The 26,007-nt window shown below is 38.8% G+C and overlaps 1 protein-coding gene across 3 annotated transcripts in view; it reads left to right on the top strand.

Annotated features, from left to right (window-relative positions):
* The first annotated feature begins 922 nt into the window (after window positions 1-922).
* ALG14 (ALG14 UDP-N-acetylglucosaminyltransferase subunit) overlaps window positions 923-26,007 on the top strand; it is a 32,121-nt gene continuing 7,036 nt past the window's right edge. Inside the window, exons 1-4 of one of the 3 annotated variants that reach the window (XM_088128415.1) lie at window positions 923-1,100; window positions 3,035-3,186; window positions 9,942-10,064; window positions 11,330-14,407. In XM_088128415.1, the coding sequence (XP_087984541.1) occupies window positions 962-1,100; window positions 3,035-3,186; window positions 9,942-10,064; window positions 11,330-11,467 (552 nt within the window). In that variant the 5' untranslated portion in view covers window positions 923-961 and the 3' untranslated portion in view covers window positions 11,468-14,407. Of the gene's footprint in view, window positions 1,101-3,034; window positions 3,187-9,941; window positions 10,065-11,329; window positions 14,408-14,509; window positions 14,557-26,007 lie in introns of those variants that run through there. The other 2 variants (XM_088128416.1, XM_007426726.4) reach the window with 2 other exon arrangements.

Raw genomic sequence — 26,007 nt, 5'->3', positions numbered from 1 at the left:
CCTAGATTGGAAGACATGCCTTAGTCACCTTTCATTTTTACTACTGTAATGTGTCTTACATGTGGCTGCCCTTGAAGGCCCCTAAGAAACTTCAGGTGGGCCAGAATGCAGCAATCTGAGTAGACATTCCCATGTAACAGCTCTGCTTGGAGATCTGCATGGTACACCAGTTATTTTCAGTGCAATTCAAGGTGCTGACTGTCATCTAAAAAGTCCAAGATGCCTCAGAGCCTGGATATCATTGGGGCTATCCATTCCCACTAGTTTCTGCCCATCCAAAAAATCTGGAACAGTGGCTCTCTTTGGTCCCTCAAGAGAATGCCATATCCAAAGATCCCAGGGAACAGCCTTCTGTCAAAGCTCCCCTTCTTTGGAAGAGCATCTCCCCTCTTCCCTCCCCCAAGATGAGATGGAAGTAATTTCTTTTATTTTTCTTTATTATATTCTCTCTTTTCTTTTTCTTCTTTTTTTTCCCTGCATTTTTAATGCTTTCTTTCCATTCTCTTCTGTCTCCAGGTTTAGTCTGTGATAGTTTTTAACTATTGTAATTAACATTCTTAATTTAAAAAATTATATTTTTAAAAAAGAAAAGTCTACTTCTCCACAGTCCATTTCATATACCCTGTAAACTATACCTTACTTATTTAGGATGCAATAATACATATTAATGTTTAACATATGTCAATATTGTGGAGCAAAGAAGTACCAAAAAAAACACTAGGAAGGTGGGACTGTCTGCTGTCTTATTAATTTCGAGAATATTTTCTTTTCTGAAACAAGTATTGTAGCTATATATGATCAACGCTTGCGAAAAACAGGGAGCGGTGAAGAAAGCACTTTGATGGGATAAGAAAAACAAACAGCAGAACGATTCTGCAGTATTTTGAACTATTTCGGCTCCCGTAATCCCCCCTCCCACCCATTGCAGCACTGTAGAGTTTTAGTGAATGATGGCCTGGATATGGAGTCGTTGTTCTGGACAACGCTGGGCGTCACTGTCTCCTTTTTCCCTTTGCTGCTGCTTCTCATCCTGCGGTTTGTGAAGCGACGCTTTGTCTCTCATAATGCTGCTATCAAACTTCTGGTGGTAGCCGGTTCTGGTAAGACAAAAAACTAGAAACGGTGAACTACTACGCATAGCTGTGGCCATCCGGACTACATTACCCAGAAAGCAAAGCAGCCACTACAGAAACAAGGCGTTCTTGGTGCCGATGGCTGTTCTTGCTAGGCATGCTGGAAGTTGTAGTTTCTTTGTAGAGATTTGCGAAGTTTTGTTTGTAATTGGGTGATATTTGTCTAGAGAGGAATCAGGGGTCTTCCGTCGAATATTTTATAGGCAGAATATTACGGTTCCATTCGTAATTTTAATTCCAGTCGTAAAGCTTAATTCTTCCTTGAGAATAACTGTTAATAGCGTGAGATTGCAGCTCAACCCACAAAGTGAAATTGTAGAGCGGGTAAAGAAGGAATTGGAAAAGGACCCTGAGCCAGGGAGATCTTATTTATCTCAGCTGTGTTCTGCTTCTCCTCTAGGAGATCAAAGCTATTGGACCTCAAAGGAGGCAACTAGCTCAGAGTGACTCTGTGAGCTTTGTGATCCAGAGGAACTTGAACTTGGCTGTCCCCAGTTTTAGTCCAATATTATGGCTACTACACCGCTCTGGTTCCTTGGTCTGGTCTGATACCCTACAGGTGTACTAAGGTGGAAATGTTGCAATGGCACCTGAGTAGGGGCATCTCTACCTGCTTACCTACAAGTTACATTAAATATGTGTTTGAAAAAGGATGCTTAACATTTTCATATTGTAAAGGAAAGCAGAGTAAATGCCAGTAAATTTCCTTTGCCCTGCAGCAAAGTTATAAAACAACAAAGCCTCTAAAAACTGCCCTCTACCACTGCCTTTCTCTTGAGGTTGGGCAGTAGGTAAGTTTGTAAGGAAGAAAAGAGCCTACCTCTGCTCTCTTCCACTGAGACAGGAAGAAATTTCTGCCTGAAAGCAGTGTGCTGGCTGGTATTTGGTCCTCTTTTCTTGCTCGGGAGAAAAAAAAAGCAGCTCTTGCTTTGTTACTTGCTGGTAAAGTTCACACATCATACTAACACATAATGTGGTTTGTCTGATTTTGATTCAGCATGATGTGTAAACCCAGACTTTGCATTTTGTAAACCACAGGTTATGGCTTAGTTTGATGTCACCACTAGTAACATAGTTTACTCAGTAAACTGGTTAAAACAAACCATAGCTTAGCATTACATGGCCATTCACTTGCACTGTCTCTCTGCATTGGCTAGTGTTCCACACCATCTAGTAAGAGCAGTTGATGACAAGCAAAGGGGAATCTGCTTTGCCACCTCTTGCTTTCTTTTCCCTCCCTCCCCTCCCCCATTTGCTCCTTTTCTTCCTACCACATAGTGAAACAAACCAGGTGAGGTGGGTCATCCTCTCCATTCTCTTTGGCCCAGTCACTCTTGGCCCAGTCATTCTGTTCCATTAACCAAAGAGAAAGTGTTAGCAAATAGTGAGAGAGAATCGGAGTGGAAAAGGACAGATGAGTAACTGGACACAGTAGCAACTATTACTTGCCTGGTCTTGCTGTTTCAGACAACATAGTAAACCACAAACTAACCCACCACATAGTTTAGCTTACTGTACAAATCCATCTTGTGGTTAGTTTACAATTCAGCGGTCAGGCAAAACAACAAATTGTACTTAAGTTAATCATGAATAAATATGATATGTAAAATCCAGCCAACAAAGGGGCGAGCCTGTTTGGAGGTTAATCAGCAGAATGAAAAACATTTTTTATTTATTTTATTTATTTATATTTCTATATCAAATTTGTCACCGCCCTTCTCATTGAAGCGACTCTGGGCAAGGATAAAATACAGCAAGGATAAAATCAATTAAAATACAGTATAAAAACAGTCCTAATAATAAATAGCTTCCAAGAAAAATGGAGAATTGGTGAATAACTCAGTTATCATTCTAAAGTCAATGTAACTTACATAAACTAACTCTGATACTATATTTTTCAGGAGGGCACACTACAGAAATCTTAAGGCTGCTTAACAGCCTTTCCCAAAAATACTCTCCCAGGCATTATGTTTTGGCTGACTCAGATAAGATGAGTGAAGAAAAAATCCGCTGTTTTGAACAAAAAAGAGCTGGAAAATACTCTGATTCCTTGGTGAGTTTTTATATCTACCTAATTGTTCATATTTTAATAAATAGTAATGTCACATTTCCTGTTAAAATATTGTAAGTTTTCCCAAAACTGAACTTAGATATGAATTCTCATATCTAAATTTTTCACTTTTCTCATTAACCTGCGTTGCCTTTCCACACAGGCCAGAGAAGGCTTACCTAAACGCCTAACTCCAGAGGAAGGGAGCTGGCTTTGAGAGCAACCTTGAAACATCTGTGCCCTCCAAACATAAAATAACACTGTATAGCTGTCTTTCTAGAACTTTTGGCTCTGTCTTGTAGCAATAATCCATACCATTTGCATGCATCAATATGTGATATGTCTGATCTCTAGGCCAAATGGAGTGAGGTTACCTATTTAATTACCAGTTTCTTTTCTGGTTCATGAGTATGGAGCATTTTCCTGAAAAGATTGCTGCTGGTTGAGGCTACTCCTTTTCTCAAGCAGGGATCCCTGTTATACTTCCACCTCTCACTGTGCAATGAAGCTTCCAAACAGCAACAATCATTACAAATGCAGGGTATTTTAAATACTTCCTGCAGCGTAGAAGGTGGGAACATTTTAGAATAAGCTATGAGTGAAACTTCAAACAAACATGTTAGAGGTTACATACTTGAACTTGGCTAGTGGTATGTAGCCCCGTAACATGCCTGCTTGAAACCAGTGTGGCTTGTTGTCCCTACTTCTGTTCTGAGCTAGACCATTTCTAGCACTGAGCATGGGCCAAGGGTAGATGTAGATCTTCTGCTAACTCTTCAGGGAGATGATGTGATGGTATGTGGGAATGATCTTGGGAGACAGGAGGAAGATTCACAGGCTAGGCAATGGTCTGATAAGAGGCAGCTCAGTCTGCAGGTGGGAGAAAAGCATGGGAAGTGTTTCAGAAGGGATCCTCCCTAATTTTCCAGAGACTAGAAAGAGAGGAGGGGAGAAATACTTTCAGTCTTGCAAGATTCTGTTTAAAGTAACCTTACAATAAAGATAGTGCTGATGCTCCTGGTTGTGCTTCTTATCTGGACTACCTCATAGGGCTAATAGATGTTTAACTGTCAGCTATCAAGTATAGTAATTACAAAATAAGTAACAAACTTCCATATTAATTATATTACTGAAATGAAGAGAACAAAGGGTAAATAATAGTTGTTTTTTGTTATGAGAGACCCTGAGTTCTATCAGTCCAGCTATTCAGAATAATTCCCTGGACTTAATATTCCATAGTTCAAGTATATATCTTTTGTACCAAACTGCTTGGTGAATCTTGGGTTCTCATTAAAAAAAAAAATTAAAAAGGTTCCACAAGCCTGAGATCTGCTCACCTTTCTTCTAGCAGTAAAGAAAATTTTAAAAATGGCATAGCCTCAGCATTAGAAGATACTGGTTGAGCATTGGGGGTTTGTGATGTCTTGCATTGTTGAACTGACTCATGAATAATTTCCATTAATTACTCATTATACATTTGTCACTGTGTATTTAAGATTCTCAAGATAATCCATTAAATGTATTCAGATAAATCTTTCTTAAAATTTCTAGAGCACAGTGAAACACAAATGTAAGCATGCATGGGCTTAAATTGCTCTGGGGTTTTTTGGGGGGGAGGAGGGGACTGTAGCCATAGCCTTTTATATGTTGCAATTTGCTTCCCAGTGGTATTTCATTATTCATGGGGAAGTGAAGTGAATTAATGGAAGTATTCAAACCACAAGGTTGCAATCCTATACACACTTACTTGGAGATATGTCCCTTTGAACTCAGTGAGTCCAAATAGACTATGTAGGATTACACTCTGGCCCTGTTCACACATCATGATTAACAAAATAAAATCAGCATAATGTGCAAACACAAAAACAGAGCACCAGAGCAGGAGAGATCAGTTTCCAATTCAAACCAACCCCAGGTTTGTTTGGAGTTCAACTATCCTGTTCAGCCATAGCTGTATACCAAAAACATGGGCTAACATAAAGTGAGCCCTCTCTTGTGGCTGCTTTACATAGAGATGAGAGCCTAGCGTTCCCTCCCCCAAATTAGGCTTTTCTAGCCATTCCAACTTCAATGTTTTACTTGTTTGGATTACTTGCCCTGGGGGTACATAGAATTTGCCCGCAGCAGGAACAGAAGACTACGTTGGTGTCATGGCAAACTACGTTGGTGTCATGCTTTGGTAGCCACATTCTAAAATCACTTTCTGTAGACTGATGCTTCCTAGAAGTGTTAGACTTCCATAATCCACCAACATGACCATTAGCAGATGTTTAGCATAAACTGCTGTAACCTGATGAGTTCCAGATGAGTTGGACTCCAGCTGCTGTAATCCTCTGGGCAGCATGGCCTTTGGCCCTTCTGGCTGAAGACTACAGAAACTGATCCAACATATCTGAAAAGTGATAGGTTGAGGAACTCTTGTGTGTATTTATCTAGCAGGCCATTGGAACTGGAAGTTACACACACATTTCTAGTTTTGTACCTGATTCAGCATACATCCAACCTTTTTCTCCTTACACCTTTGCCAGCAGTTCTTTTTTACTTGAATTAATATGGGATAGAGCTGATTCCAAATTCTGTTTCTACAGTGAAGATAAACTGGGAGGCTTGGAGATGGGTGGATTGAAGATCCACAAAAAGGCATTTTCTTTCATCTCTTCCAGTGCAGAATTATAGAAAAATATCAGAAAGAAGAGCTGAGTTTATCTGATACCTTATTAAATGTGTATTAACATACATCTGTTTTCTTTTAACTATCTAACAACTTCTTTGTAACAAAAAGTCAAGAATATGAAAGCTATGTTTCTATTGGGTTGACTTCTGAAATTTCCATTTTTACTGTTGTGAAACACTTTTGGGTTTGTTTTTGTTTTCTGTGGAGCAGGCATTATCTCTGCCATGTGTCTTTTGTAGGATTTTGTATTGTATGAGACTGCTTCCCTACTGCCACCCCAGTTCCTTGTCTGATCTAGTTACTGTCAAATTCCAAGGATTGTGATCCTGGTGAGAACTTAAATAATTGATCTCCATTACAGTACTTTCTCAGATATCTGAGATGGAGATTTTGTACCCTTTGAGGTACTGGGTCCCCCCCCCCCCCGGTTTGGAGACACGTATTTTTCTGCACTGAAGCAGGAGGTTTATTCTCGCCCTGTCCTCCCACCTGATCCCTAAAATAGAAAAAAGAACAGTGTCTGAATTACATTAAATAGATGAAAATGTAGGTTTCAGAATATTTAGATATGGCTATATAAAATGAGGCAAGAGGCCATGTAATCTAGCATTCTGTGTCTGACAGTAGCCAACCAGGTCCATTCTGGAAGCCATAAACCTGGACAGGTGGGCACTAGGCACTTCCATAGTTGCTCTACAGCAGCTGATACTTAAAAACATGCTGCTTGTGATTCTAGAAACCGCAAACATTACTCAAGATTAGTAGCTATTGATAGCAATCTAATTCATGGAAACCCAATTTAGTCTTTTGTGTGAAAAGAGATGAAATGTGTCTTCTAAAATGGGATTTTCCACATATGGTGTTTATAAGTACTTGCATTACCAGTCATTAACTTTATTTAATCTGCTGCTAGATTGAGTGAGAGCACAAATTGAATTAATGAAATTGCCTTTTAATCATTTGGCCAATAAAATCAAGTACAGATCTAATATTTGGTGTTCAGGACAGCAGATCACCATTCTACTGTATGAAAGGTATTCCACCAAATTTGGTATCTTACTTCTAATCTTTGCTTTGGATCCATATATACAAAAGGGATGCTGGACTGGGAAGAGACAACATTTAGAGATTAAGTTTTTATAGCATTTTTCCCCCTCCTCAGCATTACTCATTTTCTCTAGAACAATATTCCAGAGATTGGACATTTTTAAAATAAGCACAAGGAAAAAAGACTTTGCATATGACTAAGAGCCAACCACTAAGACATCTTGGATTGCTTGATGACTTTAAAGAAAGATTAGGTGGTATCCTGGAGAATGGGTTAAAACCAATGGCTCACAGAGTGCAGGATACTAAGGGATCTGGTGTGGCCCCTGAATATCTGCCTGATAATACTGTATGTCCTAATTTCTCTGATTTCTTACATTGCTACACTCCATCCCTCTTCATTTTGTTTTTCATTGCTTTGTTTTCTCTGTCTCTTTCTTATCCTGCTTGCACTGGCTGTTCCTTCACCCCTTCTTGCTATTTGCCTTCCTTTTGATCCTGCTTTTTAAATCTCCCTTTTGCTCCTGGAAGTATATTGTTTCCTTGTTTTTGGTGGGAGGTTTTTCCCCTTTTATTTTCTCAGCACACAAAATTTCAGGGCCTCTCCCTGAGTTTGAGTCTCAGTGCCATAGTGCCCTCTACTGATCATGATACAGGCTATTGCTGCAAAAAAAGATGTATATACATCCTGTTTTTAAATCTGAATAGAATGGAAGCTGTGTATGTGTGGGGGGGGAGGCAGGAAATAGAAATGAAGGTGAACAATTCTTGATTCAGGCTTGACTACTTGTAACTCCATGTGCATGTGGTTTTCTTGGCAGCAGTAAGGAAATAGCTTGCCACTGCATTCTCCTGAAATGTTTTTTTCAGCTTCCCAGACTAGCCTTCAATGCTGGTAATCTCCAGTCCAAGTAGCAACTAAATCGAATCCTGTTTAGTGTTTTCAGTCAACTAAAGTGGATGCATGCTGCCATCTGCAGTAAGTTGGGGGAAAGTATTATTATTTTAAAATTATTTTTAAACCTGAACAGAAGTGGAATAGAAACACATGAAAACTATTTCATAATATGAACAGAGAGGTGTCTCCATGCTAGGAATGGGGACTATTTAATTTTTTGCTTTAAAGAAATTTGGTTCTTTTTGGCCTAAACACATCCATTTTTGAGTGTAGCCCTTTGACCTACCACAAAAGCTAATGCAGCCTCTTTTCCATGGGAAACAATGTTGAAAGCAATTTAATTAAAAACAGTCGAAATATAATTGTATAAGTTCAACATTCCCCTGATATTATCTGTGGAAAGAACAAACACATAACTCAAATAACAGTCCAAAAAAGAGACATTTTATGCAAGGCTAAATGTTGCTGCTGTCTCCAGAGCAAGTCCTGAATTTTGATGGTCCCTAAGTACCTTCTGCAGGAAGGACAACTTAAAGTACTTGGCACCAGTCCATATTCCCTCTAATCAGCTGGAAATGATCCAGACAAAAGACCAGGGACCTGTCTCATGGGACTAGCAACCTTGTGGTGGTTATTCTGTTCCCGTTGGAGCTTCCCTAGGCTAGATCAAGGGCAATAATGGATGGTTTTGGGGGTTGATCTGACCCAGTTATTATATGTTTGACTTGTTTTAGGTATGATTGCAAATATACAAAGCCTGCTTTGATGTGGCTTTGTTTTGTACTTGGAGAATCTGCCTGAAACAAATCTAAGATTGTCTACTAAAAAGTAATACCAAGTAATGTTCAAAGTTTGGCAGGTTCTTCCAAGAGGAGGCTAGAGCAGGACAGTTAATATGAACTCAGAAGGTTTAGTTTCATACCTTTAACCCAGGAGTGGGCTAAAGGTAGATCAGAACCTACAGACAGCTATTTGTAATAGGTCAACAAGTATCTTAAACTCCCAAACTGTTTTACAATAAATGCTCATAGATTTAGATGGTTAGATGCACAAACATACATGGATGTAAGTGTGTATGGGCGGGGAGGGGGGGAGAGAGATTAGAAATTTCAAGGTAACCCTGTATGGACTTTTTTCTGAAAGACTCTGAATTCAGGTCAGTTCTGAAAACAAATTCCTAAGCTCAGTGTCTGCTCAGAGATGCCTGATACTTTGATTTTAAGTGTGGGCCTTTGGATGATTTGGGGATTAGAGGGGGAAATGTCTGAAGTCTTGCTAACAGTTGCATCTTATTGTCCACCAGATGGAGCACTAAGCTAAATCAGTTAATCTAGTGCTGTGTGATACATCTATGCCAACCTCGTTAAAAGCACTCAAAAGTTATTTGTTTTTAGTAACCTGGGGAGGCTAGTAATATCATACATTCCCATGTTAGCTACAGGAAAGGCCACAGCCCCCATGGCCATATAGAAAATGAAGTAGGCTAGCAAAAAAACAAAAATAGCTTACCACCAAGGAAGCTGTTGGGGTTACTGTAATATGTTGCGGAGAAATAGAATCATAGAGTTGGAAGGGACTTTGGTGCTGGATAAACTTTTTTGGACCTGTGGAAATTAAGCAAATGGCAAGAGATGCCGGCCCAGTTACTCCCTGCAGAGACATTGCTGGTAGCTGCAAGTGAGCAGTTAAATACAAGTTTGCTCTATGCTGCCTCGCTCTATATTTTTCCAGGGTTTTACCAAAAGGTTTTTGCTGGATGCTGCTTTGAAGAAAGAAATGTCTTATACAAGAAACTCAGCATGTATTCATATTTTATTTACCGGAAAGGAAGCCTTGTTTCTTTTTCAAATAATTTACCTTTGAACTGGAAAGATTTCTTAAATTGGCTGAGATTCCTTCCAATTTTGGGGCGGGGGGGTACCTTAAATGTGAAGTTGGATTCTTTCTCCTTTGGGTTATCTCCTGTGGCTCATGATAATTGGATGCTGGAATGCAGCAAAAATAAGTAGGAGCCCATTCAAATTGGAATTTCTTCTTTATCTAGCACTGTTTATGTAGCTGAAAGGTTTACAGGAAGTAGGTTTAATACCCAAATGATTTTCATTTGCAAATCTGTCAATTCTCCCCTTACTTTCCCAGTTTACCCTCCATCGCATTCCCAGAAGTCGGGAGGTCCGTCAGTCCTGGAGCTCTTCAGTGCTAACAACCGTTCGTTCCGTATTCTATTCTCTTCCTTTGGCCTTCAGGCTCAAGCCAGATTTGGTACGTAAAGCCACTAGTGTAATGAAGCAGTAAAGAAACTAGCCAGTTCCAGAAGATGTAGCTACTTGAAAATAGCAAGTCTTCGGTACTTAGGTGGATGTGTTTAGGGCTGATTTTTTGCAGGATCTCCTTGATTGCTGTATTTCAGGTATTGTGAGCCATAGAAGAGAATATATGTAGCTCAGGGATGAACTGTGGAGTCCTTGGTGCTCTCTGAGCTTGGTTGTTTGCTTGCAGACGCTGATAATGTTACCTAGTTGGGTAATGAAACATCTGCAAGCAAATAGCCAAGCTCAGAGAGCACCAAGGACTCCACTGTGAACCATAATTTACCATAACAAGTATTAAGCCTGTGGACACCTTGGATTCATACACAGTTGCTGCCTCCTCCTCCTTTTTTGTTTGCCATGGCTGCCAAGAGCAGTTTTCATTTCCACTTACATTTTACCACAACTTGTTATGTTATCCAAACCAGACAAACTATGGCCAGACTTAATTATACAGTGTTTGAGGCTAGTTTTATACTAACCATTATTACTACTGAGTGCAGTTTAAGGTTTGAGTTCAATGATGAACTGAATTAATCGCAGTCGTAAAGTTTTACTGTCTATCTCCATTTCTGAAAACCTTGAAAGGGGAAGAAGGGAGCCAGTGTGCCCAACTTACAGCCTGTCCTCTTCACACCAATCTATGGGTTATGAAGACCTGTATAGCCACTGAATTCTCCAAATCTGCAGCAAAGCTCTTATAAAACTCAGCTTTTCAGCTCTTGTTTAACCATAGATCTTAAGAAATAGATGTTAGCAGATGAGATTAAATTAACAGCAGTCACATGGAACTCTAAATGGGTACAGTGATGGTTGTTATTTCATACCGAGTGTTATAATTATCTATGAATATCATATTTACAAATACAGTGTAAAATCCAAGTCTCCTGGTTAGGATCATTATCTGTTGTTCTGTGTTTTCTTTTTGAAATTACAGTATTAAATTAATTTTAAAAAAACCAAATTTAACAAATAAAAAAGAAACAACAAAATTCTGTAGTTATGGGAACTAGATCTTTATCTCCATCTATTTTAAATTCTTCAATCTTACAAATGTTCAGTTGTAACTTATGTTTTAGTGACTGATGGTTAAATTGATAGGAATAACTGGTAGTATTGCCTCAGATGACACATTCTGAAAAAAGTGGCCACTGCAGGATATCCCTGAATAATTATGAACTTTGTTTTTTCATCCTGCCCTTCCTCCCCCCCCCCAAGTTTGGCTCTAGATCAGCTGTGGAAGAAGAACCCCTAGAATCAGGTTTTGGTATATTCTGTTTTACATATCTCCAAATGGTAAATTATCACAGGACCACCTGCCTCCAGGAGGTGCCATACCTTTTCCCTTCCCTGTAGATATGCCTATCCAGTGACATGTGGAAAAACTGAAGCAAATACAGCGAGATTTGTGGAAACAGCCAGAGCCGTGGCCCATCACTCTCCGTGTCTCTTCAGAACTGCTTTCTCAACTCAGTGACTACAAAGCAAAGGAGTGGTTTTTGCAAAACCACCTCTGTTCTATTTCTTTCCTGTCTCTATATTGATTTTTTCCCTGTTCATTAAAGAGGAAGTAAAATACCGTAATTCAGATTAAAAAGATAGCCTTTATGAGGGAAGTACATTATAGCATTGGCTTGTTACAGAGATGGTTTCATTTAATTAGTATTGACTCTATTGAGTTTCCATCATAGGAGAAATTGTCTGGAAAATCAAACAGAGGGCATTACTAAGATATGTGGACAAATTCAAAGGGAGGTAATATAATTCTTTCTTAAAACAATTTTTTGTTTACAGGAGAATACTGTTGTGACAGATGCAAGGAATGGTGACAAAGTTTGCTCACTGGTGATAATTTAACTTTTATGCATTTTTTTTTCATTTGAAATAACAGTGCAAAAAAACCCCAAAACAGTTACCAAATGTCACACGGACTTTGCACTGAAACCTCTTTTATGATTTTTAAGAGGTATATAGCCACACTATAAATATGTATCTGACATTGTGGTAAATCATGGGTTTATCAAATTATTTTTGGTCTGTGTTTAGCCCCAGTAGGTGAAGCAATCACACTCAGGGACCTGGATTTAATTGAATACTGCACTGATTGGTGAGCTGGCTGCGTGATGGCTAGAAGTCAGTATGGACTGCAGTTTGTAATCCCCAATTTAAATCTCTCCTCAACTACAAACTTTCAGGAGTGGGGAATCTATAGTTCTCCAGATGATATTGCACTGTTGTTTCTAACATCCCTCCCAATTAGCCATGTTGGCTGGGGCTGCTAAGAGTTGCAGTTGAGACATATCAGGAGAACGCAGACTGACCACTCCATAGAAAATAGTCTAGGTGATCATTGTTAAGGATGGGAAAAGAAACACTGAGCAGAATCCAAAACAAATCTGCCTCACTCACACTTCCCAGATTAATGTGTGATTTAGCCAAGGATTGATTTCTGAATGAAGCTGAAGCTATTCTCCCTCATTTTCTGAAAACTAGTTGCCTGATGTATTTAGTGAGAATCTTGACAAGGACCATATTCCTTCCTCCCTCCCTCTGACTTTTTAGAAGAGGGACAGGTCTCTCTTTCCAATTATTTGAACTGATTGCTTGCAAAGGAAATTTAAAATTAAGTCAAAGGGCCTTACGTAGCCTAAGACACATCCAATTTGACTTGCCCATCCCCAGTTTAGAGAATTCTTTCCTTGCTTTCCCTTTTGTCTGTGAGAACTGTTCCTTTTGCCACTAGATTAGGAAATCAATGCTGTATTTGCCTCATGTTCCAGAAAGCCATATCCTTCAGCTAAAGATCTTTGATTAAAAAAAAAAAAAAGTTAATTTGAAAGGAGAAACCCCTATATCCATTTCTGGTCAACTGATTTGCCTCATGAGAGACATTAGCCACTTCCTTTGAATGAAGTCCCTCTGGAGACAGATCTCATAATAATGGAATGAGAGAATTGTGTAACATTTGATCATATTTTCCCCAAACATTTGCTGCATTAAATCTATGTTTTCTTTAATCTCATTATCATATAGTTTAACATTTATCAGAATCAGACTACAGTACTAGCTTTGATCTTGAAAGCAGCCTCAATAGCCTCATATATTAATCTGCCTTTGGGTGAGAGTGTGTTTACAGAACCACTAAGCACCACATTCTTGGCAGACCACCAGGTCCTTTGGGTTTACAAGCCTTTGGAGGAGAGGAACAAAAAGTTGGTGCTGAGTTGACAACATTTGACAGGGATGTCTGCCAGGGAATTCAACAATTAAATGTTTAAAATAGGAAGTACCAAGAAAACCGACAAATGAACCCAAAATTACATAGTTGCCATGATGGAATGTATGGAGAGTTCAGGCATTAATCAGTGTAGGCAGGATTATTTTCCCGTTTGGGTTTCTACTGTATTGTTAATAGAGAACAATGTAGGATTTTGGAATGCTTTTAAGGAGTCACTTGTATAGATTAACAACTGATCATGCAAATTCTTGTGCCCTCCCAAACTGCTCTTAACTACAGCTGAGAAATCCTAGGAACTTGAGGAATGTTAGAATGAGATAATAGATTAAATTCTACATTGCCTTCACCTTGTACGAATTGGGGGCAGAAAACTTAGCCTACCACTTTGAGCTTTGCTGGTGGGCTAAGATAATCAGCTACTAGAGTCAGCTGTTACACAGCCAAGTTTACATCCCAACCACATAGATTAGCAAAATGTAATGCTCTTAAGTAGATTGGTGCGCATAAGTATTTATCCATGTATTATTTTTGCATTTAGGTTCGTTTCTCATTTTAAGCCAAAGCCAAGCTATCACATTATGGATTGGTACAATGTACGTGCCCAGCCAATGGCTGCCCAAAAGTCACCCTTGATTGCTTACTCTGTATTGCAACATGGTGGTCCATGCCTTTACGTAGCTGTTTGTTCTTTCTTGTGTCAACAAAGCAACCAGTCCAACAAGGCTGCTAAAGTAATCTACCAGACTGTTTTACTAGCCCATGCTCCCCCTTGTTCCATTCTTAGCCATTTGTAGTTTAATAGAAAGAAGGGGGGAGGGAGTGAAAAAAGGAAGGGAAAGGAAGGAAGTAAACAAACATTTCTCTGTTACTGTCTGATCACCAAAAGACCAATCATTTACAACTGTCTCAAGAATTGGGATGGATGGACCAAGATAGATCTAGGGTTTTTTTATTATTATCAAAAACCTCTAGAAAAATCCGTCAGAATTTTACCAGAAGTAAGGTTGGACAACTTCTTCTTCTTCTTCTTCTTCTTCTTCTTCTTCTTCTTCTTCTTCTTCTTCTTCTTCTTCTTCTTATTATTATTATTATTATTATTATTATTATTATTATTATTATTATTATTATTGTAGCTAAAGGGTCTTTTCTCTTCATTCCAGGAAGCACGGAGATGAAGTCTCTGCTCTTCAATGAGGCAGGCACTGCTGTGAGTGCAGAGGGTTTTTTTTTAAGCTTAAAAAGATAAAAAAGATCCCCTCAGCCACTTTATAAATGTTAGAAAATAAATACCATCTTCATCTGTTCCTACCACTTTTTTTTTTCTGGGAAGGGCAAATACTAGGTGGATTTCATTTTCGCCTAGTGTTCATCCTGCCATGGTTTGGCAGCAAACATCCCAGTTCTCTCCAGACCTGATCTGGAATAGGATTCCTTTTAAACTCTATTCTGGAGCCAGAAGTAGGCTCCAGAGAGTAGAACAAGAAGTGGAAGAGCCAGTGCTGTAAGAAAGATTGTGTGTTTAAAATCTTGGCTCTCTCTGTGTTTGGTGGCATTTTTAAGCAGCCCAGGGGATCAATTCTACTTCTTCCGTTCTCTTCTGTCTAATTCTTCTTGCTCCATTGCCATGCCTGAGTAACAGGTTGGGTGTGCATGGTGAGAGACAAAAGTGTCCCAGAAGCCAGGATGATGATGATATAATCCTTATACTTAATATTTAATGTATTTTAAAAGGTTCCCTAAATGTTGAGTCAACTATGTTATGACAGCCTTGGAAGCTAAGCCAAATTGTAATCTCCACAATGGAGTAGAGAGAGTTGGATTCAGTGACACTGTCAGAGGAAAAGGCACTTGCCTGTAGGCCTCCATGTAGGTTTGTGGTTTAGGCAAGATCTAACTTCAGGGCTTTCTAACTCATACTCTTCATGTGCTTAATTTTTAAAATATTTTTAAGGAAATTCCTTCCATTTAGTAAAAGCCTTCTTTTTCCCTATACACAGAGAGCTCTCATTTCCCCTTTTCATCAAAGGAGATTTTCAAACAGGGCATGTGTATGTTTGCAACCCAATCTGCTAAAGTACAAGAAAAGTTTTACTTGATTCTGGTTGACTTCTATAAGGCTCTTCAAAGTTTTCCTGCCTTTTGTATCAGAAAAAGTCTGTTAGCACCTTCTCAGAATAACACAATTATGTCTTTTAATACAATGTGTTAGTCTGAAAAGGTGCTACCAGATTCCTTCTAATTTTTGGCTACTATAGACTAACACAGCTGTCCTCCTACAGTGTCTGCCTTCTGTAAGTGAAAGAGTGATACAGTAAGGATTACATCTGGTCTCTGAACTTTCGTGGGTTTCAGACTTGTTTACAACCAGATGAGTAGAAAATAGCCCTCTGACTTGAGTCTGATAGGACTAATGATGATTAAGGATGCAGCCAAGTCTTTCAGGCCACATGATTACCATATCGCTTAAAAATATCAGATTAGGTATTGTAAAATGGAAATATGAGGGAGGTATCCCCATGTTTTTATATCCTACTTTTGGAGGTGAGTAAGCTACGTGCCAAATCCATGTGCTTATAATCACCGTAACAGCTACATTTTATTATAGAAACACTCAGACAGCAGAACTATATTAAAAGAGGTCTTTATTTCATTTAGCTAAGACTTTCCATTCTCTCTCCAGCTTTCAAAATGTCTTAAGTTCATGGCACTTCAATAGCATGCTAGAACGGATAATGTGGCATTGTTCCTTTATACTATCATTCCTATTAGATGGTCTTTTCTTTTTAGTGATAGATTAAGAAAAATATGCTAAGTTATGTTCCAATATATTCTTACTTTCTTGTCACATTTCTGTTTTTTTTCCACATACAGATACCTTAGATAAGCTGATTATTTTTAATTAAAAAAGCACAAATAGATTGTATGTATTGGAGGCAGTCCGTTGTATGGGATTTTTTCCAGAACATCTGGACGATACTTAGATTTTATACTTCTTTTCTAGATTGGGGCAGGGGCATGTTGTACCTTTTTTGAGAATATATATTTGATATGTACAATTAAATCATTTTGTATTCATAAATCTTGTAACTGTAATTTTGGTCATATTTTTACCTACTGCATGGATTTTCTCTGACATACATGGATTTTTTTCCCTTAACAAAAAAAATCTCTATTTTCACTAACACAGCATTTTGGGCAGTAGTAGCCCACGAGGTAAATGGTGGACTCGTTATTGGCAAGGAGAACCATCTGCTAGCCCCACCTGCTGCTTCTCCCTATGCCCCTCTTCCCCATTGGCAGCCACATCGCTATTTTGCCTGGATCAGGCCAGCCAGCTGATCACCTTATCTGTGCCACTGAAGAATATCCTCAAATAACTCAGTGTGAGGTTGTTGTACTCTGCACAAAGTGGATTGCAATCTTCTAACAATTGTTGCTCTGAAATCCTTCTCACAGTGATACCTATTGTGTGATCTGCTGTGGTAGCAAGTTACTTGGGAGCTCTCCACATTTCAGGAACTAAAGCACCTGTTCCAGATATCTTCAGGAAGTTAGCAATTAGATGTTTGGCTGGAATCCACCACCTGATTTGTTCCATTGCCTAAAGTAGGGAGTCTACTATGTTAATTGCCAGGAATCTACTGTGGGATTATGGCATATAACAAAATGAGAAATAAGTAAGTGGGTGCTTCACTCCATCTAATTATAGAAATGATCCTATTTTTATAAGCAACTTTTGACCACAGAGTTGCAAAATTCAGAAAGAAAAGGCAATTACCAAGAACAGAAATGTATTGGACTTCCATATTGGTTTGAGAAACACAAATTAAATAAGCCTGCATTAAAATGCTAAACAAACAGATCCCTACTGTCTAAACATGATGTACAAGACCTGGACAAGCAGTGTTATCTACAGAGTATGGAACAAATATATATATCCCAGGATCCTTTGCAATGTTAGAGAATTACGGATAAATCAGTAGGCTCCTGGTTAGGTCAAAAACCTGACAAGAGCTGACATAACATGATACTTCCAGCAAAGAAGTCAGCCAGCACAAGAGGGTTGGTCTTTTATTCTTCACAGAGAAATTCCTTCACAAGTATTGGGCACGTGTTTGTGGCAAAAATAAGAAATGGGTAATGTTAACAAAACGTTCCTGTAGACTAGAGGAAAGAGTGAAGTACTCAGTTAATTATTTTTATTTAGTTAGTGGATCTATATTCCACTTTTCTGCCAATAAATGATTCTCAAATCCTTTAGCATAAAAACAAAATCAGTCTAATAAGAATCACAAGACGTTATTAAAAACCCAGTGGTAAAACTAACCCTCCGTTAAGTAGGCAAAGCCTTCTATAGCAACTTAAATAAAGCATTTTTGCCTGCTGGTATAAGGATAACAGTGGAAGGTACTAGTTTAAGTTCCCTTATCAGGGAGTTCTGAAATCTGTAAGCAATGCTGAACATTATTTAGTACTACAGGTGGACTTCTGTATTTGCTCACACTCCTTTCTTTTCTACTTGTACACTGGCAGTCTGCTCTAGTGCATCCTGTAATTCACCACAGCAAATTTGGGAGCCAAAAAATCCATTGGTGGATGGCCACAATTGGGTACAATTCCCATTTTAACTGAGCATAATTTAAAGGAGTTAAAATTTCCATTGAAATCAGTGAAATGACACTGACAGTGTCATTGACAGTGTATTTAACTTCCATTGATTTATTTTAAAATAGCAACTAGATTGCCGAATCAAAATAAATTAGATAACCCGTAATAATTTGAGTTGCAGTATCAAACAATCCAATAAAACCCTAGATGAAAAATACAACAGCTAATGCAGAAAAATAGAAATACTTAGTCACCCATTTCATCCTGGAGAAAATCTATCTATGTAATCATTAAGAGTCAACTCTGACTTGTTGGTGGCACATAATCAATCACAAGTCATCTATATCTTCAGGATAAAGCTCTGATATTTAATGTTGAAAAATTACAACCAGTTCGCAGTCATTCTTAGATCTTACTCAGTGTATTAGTAATAATAATTTGTATAGTGTTACTGTTTTGGGCAGGGGCTAGGATTGAACTTTTATTTGACTCTATTTTAATGGTGTGCTTCTGAACCATTTAACCCAGTGCTACCATTTCAGCTACCACTATAGCAAACACAAACATTTGACTTACTGCAAATCTATGCGTGGGTTTGGGTCATTACCTCCCAGCAGTCCCATGCAGTTTCAACTGGTTTTGTACAGTGCTCTCCTGAAGTACAGGGAAGGAGAGGCAATGATATAATCTCCAGAATTCAGAAAGTACACAGTGTGGCTGACAGTTATCTAAGCAAGGATATCTGATAATGTAAGAGAGAGCTGTATGTTCTTTGTTTCGTCAATAATAGAGATTGCATTCTTTTGCATGTTTGCTTTGGAAATATTTAGGCTTTCTTTGGCTAGATATTTTTAAGGGGAGGAGAGAGCAAGCAATATTTAACTTTCCTAAGTACAGGCATAATGCACACAATAATTGTGAACTGACTATCCAAAGAGCAGCTGAATATAGCAGTAGGGTACCTTTCTATCCCCCTCTCCACCTCCGCTTCCTTGGCGTCTGGGGCACTGCGCTCTGCCTAGTATTCTGCAGTGTGGCAGATCTAGTTCTTGAAGGGAAAGTCCTCTTACAATTTCACTTTCTAAAATCCAGACAGTCCCTCTTCTTAGGCTTGCACCAAGTATCTCTCCTGATAGTACCGATAGTCCTTTGAGTATGGACTCCTAGAGGAGGAATGGGACCCTGTGAGTAGCATATTTTTTGGCTTCAAGTAGCAGGCTTGGGAATGGTAATGTGCATGGCAGAAAAGAAAAGGTTAGACTAAAACAGCCCTTAATTTGATATATTTCACCATCCTTAGAGAACATGATCCTTGCTACCTAAGAGCAAACTGTAGTTTAACACATGTGGAAGGTCCCAGCTTTGGAAGGGGCGCAACAAAGCCTTCTGATGAGTTCTTTCCATATATATAGCATGGAAGTTTTAATTGAAGCATAAAAGCTTTGTTTTCCCCATCTGATATGTACTTGCATTTGATCTGACTTACATACAGCTATTGAATTCTTGCCTAAGTAATTTAAGTCTTTATAGCCAAGGAAATCCAATATCCATCTTGCTTCTCTTTACTATGTATGCCCTATCTTTGATTATCTTCCTGATGATGACATGAATGGATAAACAGCATTCTGAGCAGGGTCTCCCTGGTGCCAGAATAAAATTCTTGGCCTTTGCTCAATATGTATATTTATGACATCTGGAATATTTATTCAGAACTTCTAACATATTAGTCTGTTCATTAATACTCATGTAGAAAATTTGCCTTGCATATTGTCACTTTAATCATCTGTGTGTTTCCTGTTTGTTTCTGTAAGCATTCAAATAAAGTTCCCACTGATGCAACTTTAGGCCATCCTTCATGAAAAATAATATATTAAGGCAAGCAGGATATCTACATATAGGTAGTCCTCATTTAGCAACCACAGTTGGGACCAGCAATTGGTTGTTAAGTGAACCAGTTGCTAAGTGAAACTGCAACTGTGCTTATGATCTTACTTTAGCTTTTCTTTGCTGTACAGACTTATGAAGGTCATAAATGTGAGGATTGGTCATAAAGTTACTTTTTCATCACTGTTGTAACTGCGAACGGTCACTAAACAAGTCAGTTGCTAAGCAAGGGCTACCTGTATACCTAGTCTATTCATTGTTGTTTCAATTATTGTTAAAAATTGGTCCAGAATTTGGATACTAATGATAGGAGTATGGGATTATAGTTTGCAATTGCAGAAAAGTGTTCAAGAAACCTAAAGGTTTGAATGGCATCTTGATTTCTTGATCTTCGGGCACTCCTGACTTCCTTTTTATGACTTTTTCTCTCTTGTTTTTGGAGAGATGTAGTATAATTGAGTGGTTCAGTTCAAAATGTCCTTCATTTCAAGGTATTTCCAGCAGCAGGTCCAAGAAAGATTTTTGCCTGAGATACTTTGTAACCAGCTCTGAGAAATGTTGCCAGTGAATGGATATTAAACATAATTTAGCCTTAGATATTGGTGTTAAAAGGGATAGTATTGACATGATGGATCTACTGGCCTGACCTCATATAAGATAGCTCCTATATTTTTATAAACCTTTGATTGTGAACATTTTAATAAAGAGAATAATTTTGGTGGCTGGCAAGTGGCTGGCAACTTACACTGAAGTTAATCTAAATAGGGTAATCTAAATAGGGTAAATTGTATAATAACCCATCATACAATGGGCTTAAAACTGGCTTACGAATGACTGTTGCCTGAAGTAAGGTAACATACATTACCAGAGCCCCAGGTGACAACCCAGAATTCTTTGCCATTTTTTCCAGGGTAAGTTTGGACCTAGCATGTTAATTAAGTGTATGATTTTTATATGTGAAACTGATAGCATATATTTTTATCACATGATATACTATTATGCTTTCCCTTGCTCTTCAAATATATTGGGCCGTCTACCTGTTATGTCTACCTGTTATGATGGTAATTGGAGTTGTAGACTAACACATGCAGTGTATCTTCTTAGAGAAGACTGTTGTAGAGACTGGCTTTTATTCTGTTCTGTACCTGTGTGTGTGTGTGTGTGTGTGTGTGTGTGTATTACAAACATATATAAATGCCCATCTTTCAGGACAAGGAATGTTATGCAAAGCACAGAAAGAGTATGAAATAATAAACCAAAGAAATTAAAAGTATGAAATAAGAAAAAGGAAAGGAAACATAGTTAAAACCAGTTTACACCAACACCACTCACTATACCTCCTTGAATCCTTCTAAACCATACTTTGCTTCTATCATCTTCATACACTGATTCATATGTTGCCTCTGGTTCATTAAATTTCTTTTTTTCAGAACTTCATCAACTCCACCCAATGGCCATTTTCTTGGACTTTCCCTTTCTTTCAACCATTCACTCTTCCTTCATGTATTTGTTTTGTACTTTGATCCTAATTTACATTCTATATGACCAAACCACCTCAACTTACTTCCTTAGTCTCATTTTTTGCATTCTGTCCACATTCTCTCAGCACCCATTCACCATTGACCCTATCTCCTTATTTTGCTACACACAATTCTTAAATACCCCATTTAACTTTGCATGATGTTTCTTCTATTATACGCAACTCACTTCCACATAGCAAAGTGGGCAGAAGCACATTCTTAGAGAGTCATTTTCATGTGTTTCCATATTTATTTATTCATTCATTCATTCATTCATTCATTCATTCATTCATTCATTCATTCATTTAATAGACTTGTCCCTGCCCATCTCCCCACAACGGGGGACTCTGGGCGGTTTACAACAAACTAAAATCAGAAATACAATTAAAAGTTATAAAAACCAGACATTACAAAGATAAAAAGGGTAAAAAATCCAAGAGGCCGTTAGGGGCCACACCAGGCCGCTAAGGGGCCAGCCAACCCCATTTCTGATATCCTCCCTCCCCGCCCCAGGCCAGATGGCAGAGCCAGGTCTTCAAATCCCTCCGAAAGGCCTGGAGTGAGGGGGCCTGTCTCACCTCCGGGGGCAAGATGTTCCAAAGGGCAGGGGCTACAGCATATATAGGCAGCAGATGACATAAAACTTTCCATCAGCATTGGCACATTTTAAAAAATGTCTCCATCCTTTTTCTCGCTTTTGGTAAATATTTTGCCAAAGTACATATCTATAGTTCTTGCCATTGCATGTATATCTTGCTATTGTTCATTCCTGATTTCCTGTGAAACACCCCACAATCTTGGTCTTTGAACTCTTCATTACATCATAGTCTAAGCCAGCATCGTAGCATCATCTCCATACCCAAAGGCACGCATATGGACATCCTCCACCAATACATTGCCACAAGTCCTATGTACACATTTATCCATAGATACATTAAACAGCTGGGGGGGCATTACATCTCCTTGTCTTACTTTCTGCTCAATATTCAAGCATTTCACTGAGACTCCTGCAAGGTTTATTTCCTTACTGCATTCAGCAGCTGACCTTCAACTGTATAGTTTCCGTAATATAAAACAGTGTTGTCCAAACCTGGCCACTTTAAGATGAGTGGACTTCAACTCCCAGAATTCCCCAGCCACCATGGCTGGCTGGGGAATTCTGGGAGTTGAAGTCCACTCATCTTAAAGTGGCCAAGTTTGGACAACACTGATATAAAACCATTCATTTTGTCATGTGCTTTCTCTAAACCAACTAACATACAGTAACATTTCCTTCTCAGTCACACGTTTCTCAGTAACCTTCTGGAAGTAGAAACCTGATGTGCATATCCACTACCCTCCATCAAGCTGCACTGCACTTCCCAAATTCTGTTCATTGTCATCTCTTATATCCTTGTAATGAGGATTCCACCAAAGATCTTCCCAGGGATGCTTAACAACTATTCCCTCATAGGTTTCACTTTCACAGTTGACTGTAAATTGCAGCTTAATCCTAAATGTGTTTATTTTGAATGAAGCTTCTTTTAGAATCAATGGGATTTATTTTCAATGTGTTTAGAATTTTAATGCCATCTGCTACTGCAGACTTGCCCTGAAATATGACCCATTCTTTTTACTTGAGCTTACTTTGTTGTAAGCCCAATGCTGCTCTTACCTGTAATTTTACTGTAATTTGCACAGTAGGACTTGTTTTTCAAGTAAGCATATTTGTGGTTGAGCTCTATGTATCAGGGCAAAAAAGGAAGATATTTTTTTTATCTTTCAAAGAAAGAAAGGGAATGTTTCTTTTCTAAAGTTACCAAAAGGCAGAGATGTCAACTATTCCTTTGTTTCTCCATCAGAAGATCTGCTTTTAAGGATATGAAATTAAAGGACTTCTTTTCATTTGAAAATCCTTTTTTAAAAAAATGAACATAGTTCACAGATGTGCAGGCAAGTTTGTTATTAAAACTGTGGACTGATATCCACTGTGAAATTATTTTCCAAACTTGGATTAGAAATAGTTATTCTGTAGTCATCCAAGGGAGCAAGCCATTCTTTTATCATAAACTGCTGAAAAAAATTCAAACAACTTCCTAAATTCTATCATCTTCCAGGGGAGAGAGAAGAATGTGCAGTCACTAAAAAGTAGCAAAGAAACAAACAAAAATTTAAAAAGCAAGCCTAACCAGAGTGCAGTCCAAGCATAATCAAGATTAACAAGTTAAAAATTAACAACATTTAAAATTACAGAAAAGCAATAAAGTCAATTGTACACTATGATATTTTTAACCCATGGTGCATAAATTATTGTAAAATGACTTTTTTAATTATAATTGACAAGTATCTTGACTAGAATAGTTTCGGATATACAGTGGTACCTCGGGATACGAACGCCTCTACTAACGAACATTTCGGGTTACGACCAACTCGGGATACGTCCAGAGTCACGGAACGGATTAAGTTCGTATCCCGAGGTACCACTGTATAATTTTTTATCTGGATTGGACATACCTCATGTCTTTCCCTTCCTTTTAATATTGTACTGGTCTAATTGACTGTAATAAAGTTGACTTGACTATGATATTTTTACAGTTACAGTAAATATCACTTATACAGAATAGAAGTATCAACTAGTATTAATATTGATCATCATGGCTGTATTTGCCCAGAATATTTGCCTGTGGCTTACTAAATTCAGTCTAATTACCTGGGTTCACTTGGTACATACACTAAATACATGGGCTGTGTTCATATAGAATACTAGATGAAAATATGGTTGGCTAGTTGGTTGCTCAGCCAAAACGCAATGAATAAAAGAGATTAATATGCACTTTCCTTTTTGCAAGCCATTTTGAAAGTTTATCTTTATTATGGACAAAACAGTTTTTCTCTCCTTAAATAGCAATTTCGGAAGACTAAGGATGGCAGAATTATCTTTCCACCAGTACTCTGCTGGTAGTGATGCTGCTTCTGGGTGGTGGGGGCCACTGTTGCACTATTCCACAGATGTAAATTACACATTTGTTTTTGGAGCCCAAACAGAGTTTGTAGTAAAACTTTGGAGCCATTTGATCCATGGCTCCTGCCTTATTTGAGAGGCTCTAGAATTAGGCCCCCTCTATGCCAGTTTTTTTTTTTCTTTGCCCCCTCCCCCCCCCACAAAGCAGCAAAGGTGAAAATTAAAATAATACTGCTTGGGCAGTTACAGTAAATCTGGTCTAAATGATATAAATTGGTGAGCATGGAATTGGGAGGGTTAGGTGCACAACTCTCCTGATTTCCAATTTTTTTTCATGTGCCTGCAGATACCCTTCAGAGTCTCTGGAATTCAGGGCATGGGCAGTTTGTGGTCTCATTTTTGCTCTTATATCAACATCCTCCCCATCGCTTCCCGTGTTATCAATGCAGTCTAGGGCATTTGGATCTGCGTAAGACTGCGTGGTATCCCCAAGGACACTGAAGAGTGGCTGGTCATACAGCAATGTGGGGAAAGTCTTCAGTGACCTTAGCGTAGCCAATGGCATCCTGTGGCTATAGCTGCTTGCAAGCACTGTTTACATAAATGGAGATGGGATTTGACCAGTAAGTCATGAGCAAAGAGAGATTACTGGTTCTGCTACTTTCATTTTTTAGTCCTCTTCAGTACAAGGATCAGATGTTAAATGAACAGATATTATTCAACCTAGTTGACTGGTTAGCCATAACACTTGCCAGTGCAAGACAAGTTTTTATGAGTCTCATCTTCATTCAGGTATCATCACACATCCCTTAAAATATAAACACACCTGTCTGTCTATCTGCTGAGGCATCTTTGCAAGGCTGCTAGAAAAACTTGTTTTTCTGCATCACAGAATAGGGTGAGACTCTTATCTTTGACTTCTCTATAGTTGCTATGACACCCCTTGCTAGTATGAATCGATTACCTCTGTGTTGCTGGCACGCCAGCTCTGTAGGCAATAGAAGCAGACTGTCCTGTTCCTCTCCTTGTCTCTGAAGCTGCCAAAACTCTCCAGAGTTTACAACAGGGCACAGCAGAGCTAACAAGCATCTGGGAAAAGGAGAATGTGAGGCAGGGAAGTGTAGGGAGAGAGACCCAGAGACCAGTTGAGCTGCTGGTGCTCAGGCTAGCTGGTATAGGACAGGGTGGAGGGACCAGCACCCTAGAACTTTAGTGTGACAGAAATTATGGGTTGGGACCCTCTCACCTGTTATCCTTATTTTCTGATCTTTCTTAATAAGTTATTTTGGTCTCTTTAGCCTGTTTTTTATCATATTGCATCAGCTCACCAGTGCAGGAATGTCTGTGTCACATCCAGCAAAGTTGTAGTCCTATTACTATCTGTAGGTTCTGCCTTTTGTTTTTTTTCAGATCTTATTGTGGGTGGTTTGGCTTCCTTCCAACCCTAGGTGTGTATCTCTCAGGATAATATTGTGACTAGCAAAGTGGCCTGTAGTCACGGACAGCGCATATCTAAAGCTGTGCACTGCCCTGATTTCAAAGATGAAAAAGTGCTTTGGGGCCTGTGGAGGTGCAAGTGAAGCACATGCTTGCAACTCATTAAAGCAGCCACGCCTTTCCCCAGGATTGCGCAGCTGCCTTGTGAGTCCAGGAAGAGATGCGCTTGGGTAAAGAGTTCCAGACAGGCGCTACACACATGGCCCTA

This window comes from Python bivittatus, unplaced genomic scaffold (assembly GCF_059951505.1).
Source record: "Python bivittatus isolate LINGU-HERP-01145 unplaced genomic scaffold, Pbiv_v1 ctg000700_np1212, whole genome shotgun sequence".
NCBI lineage: Eukaryota > Metazoa > Chordata > Lepidosauria > Squamata > Pythonidae > Python > Python bivittatus.
Note: the sequence above shows the minus strand (reverse complement) of the source record. Positions and strands in the feature narration are given on the sequence as shown.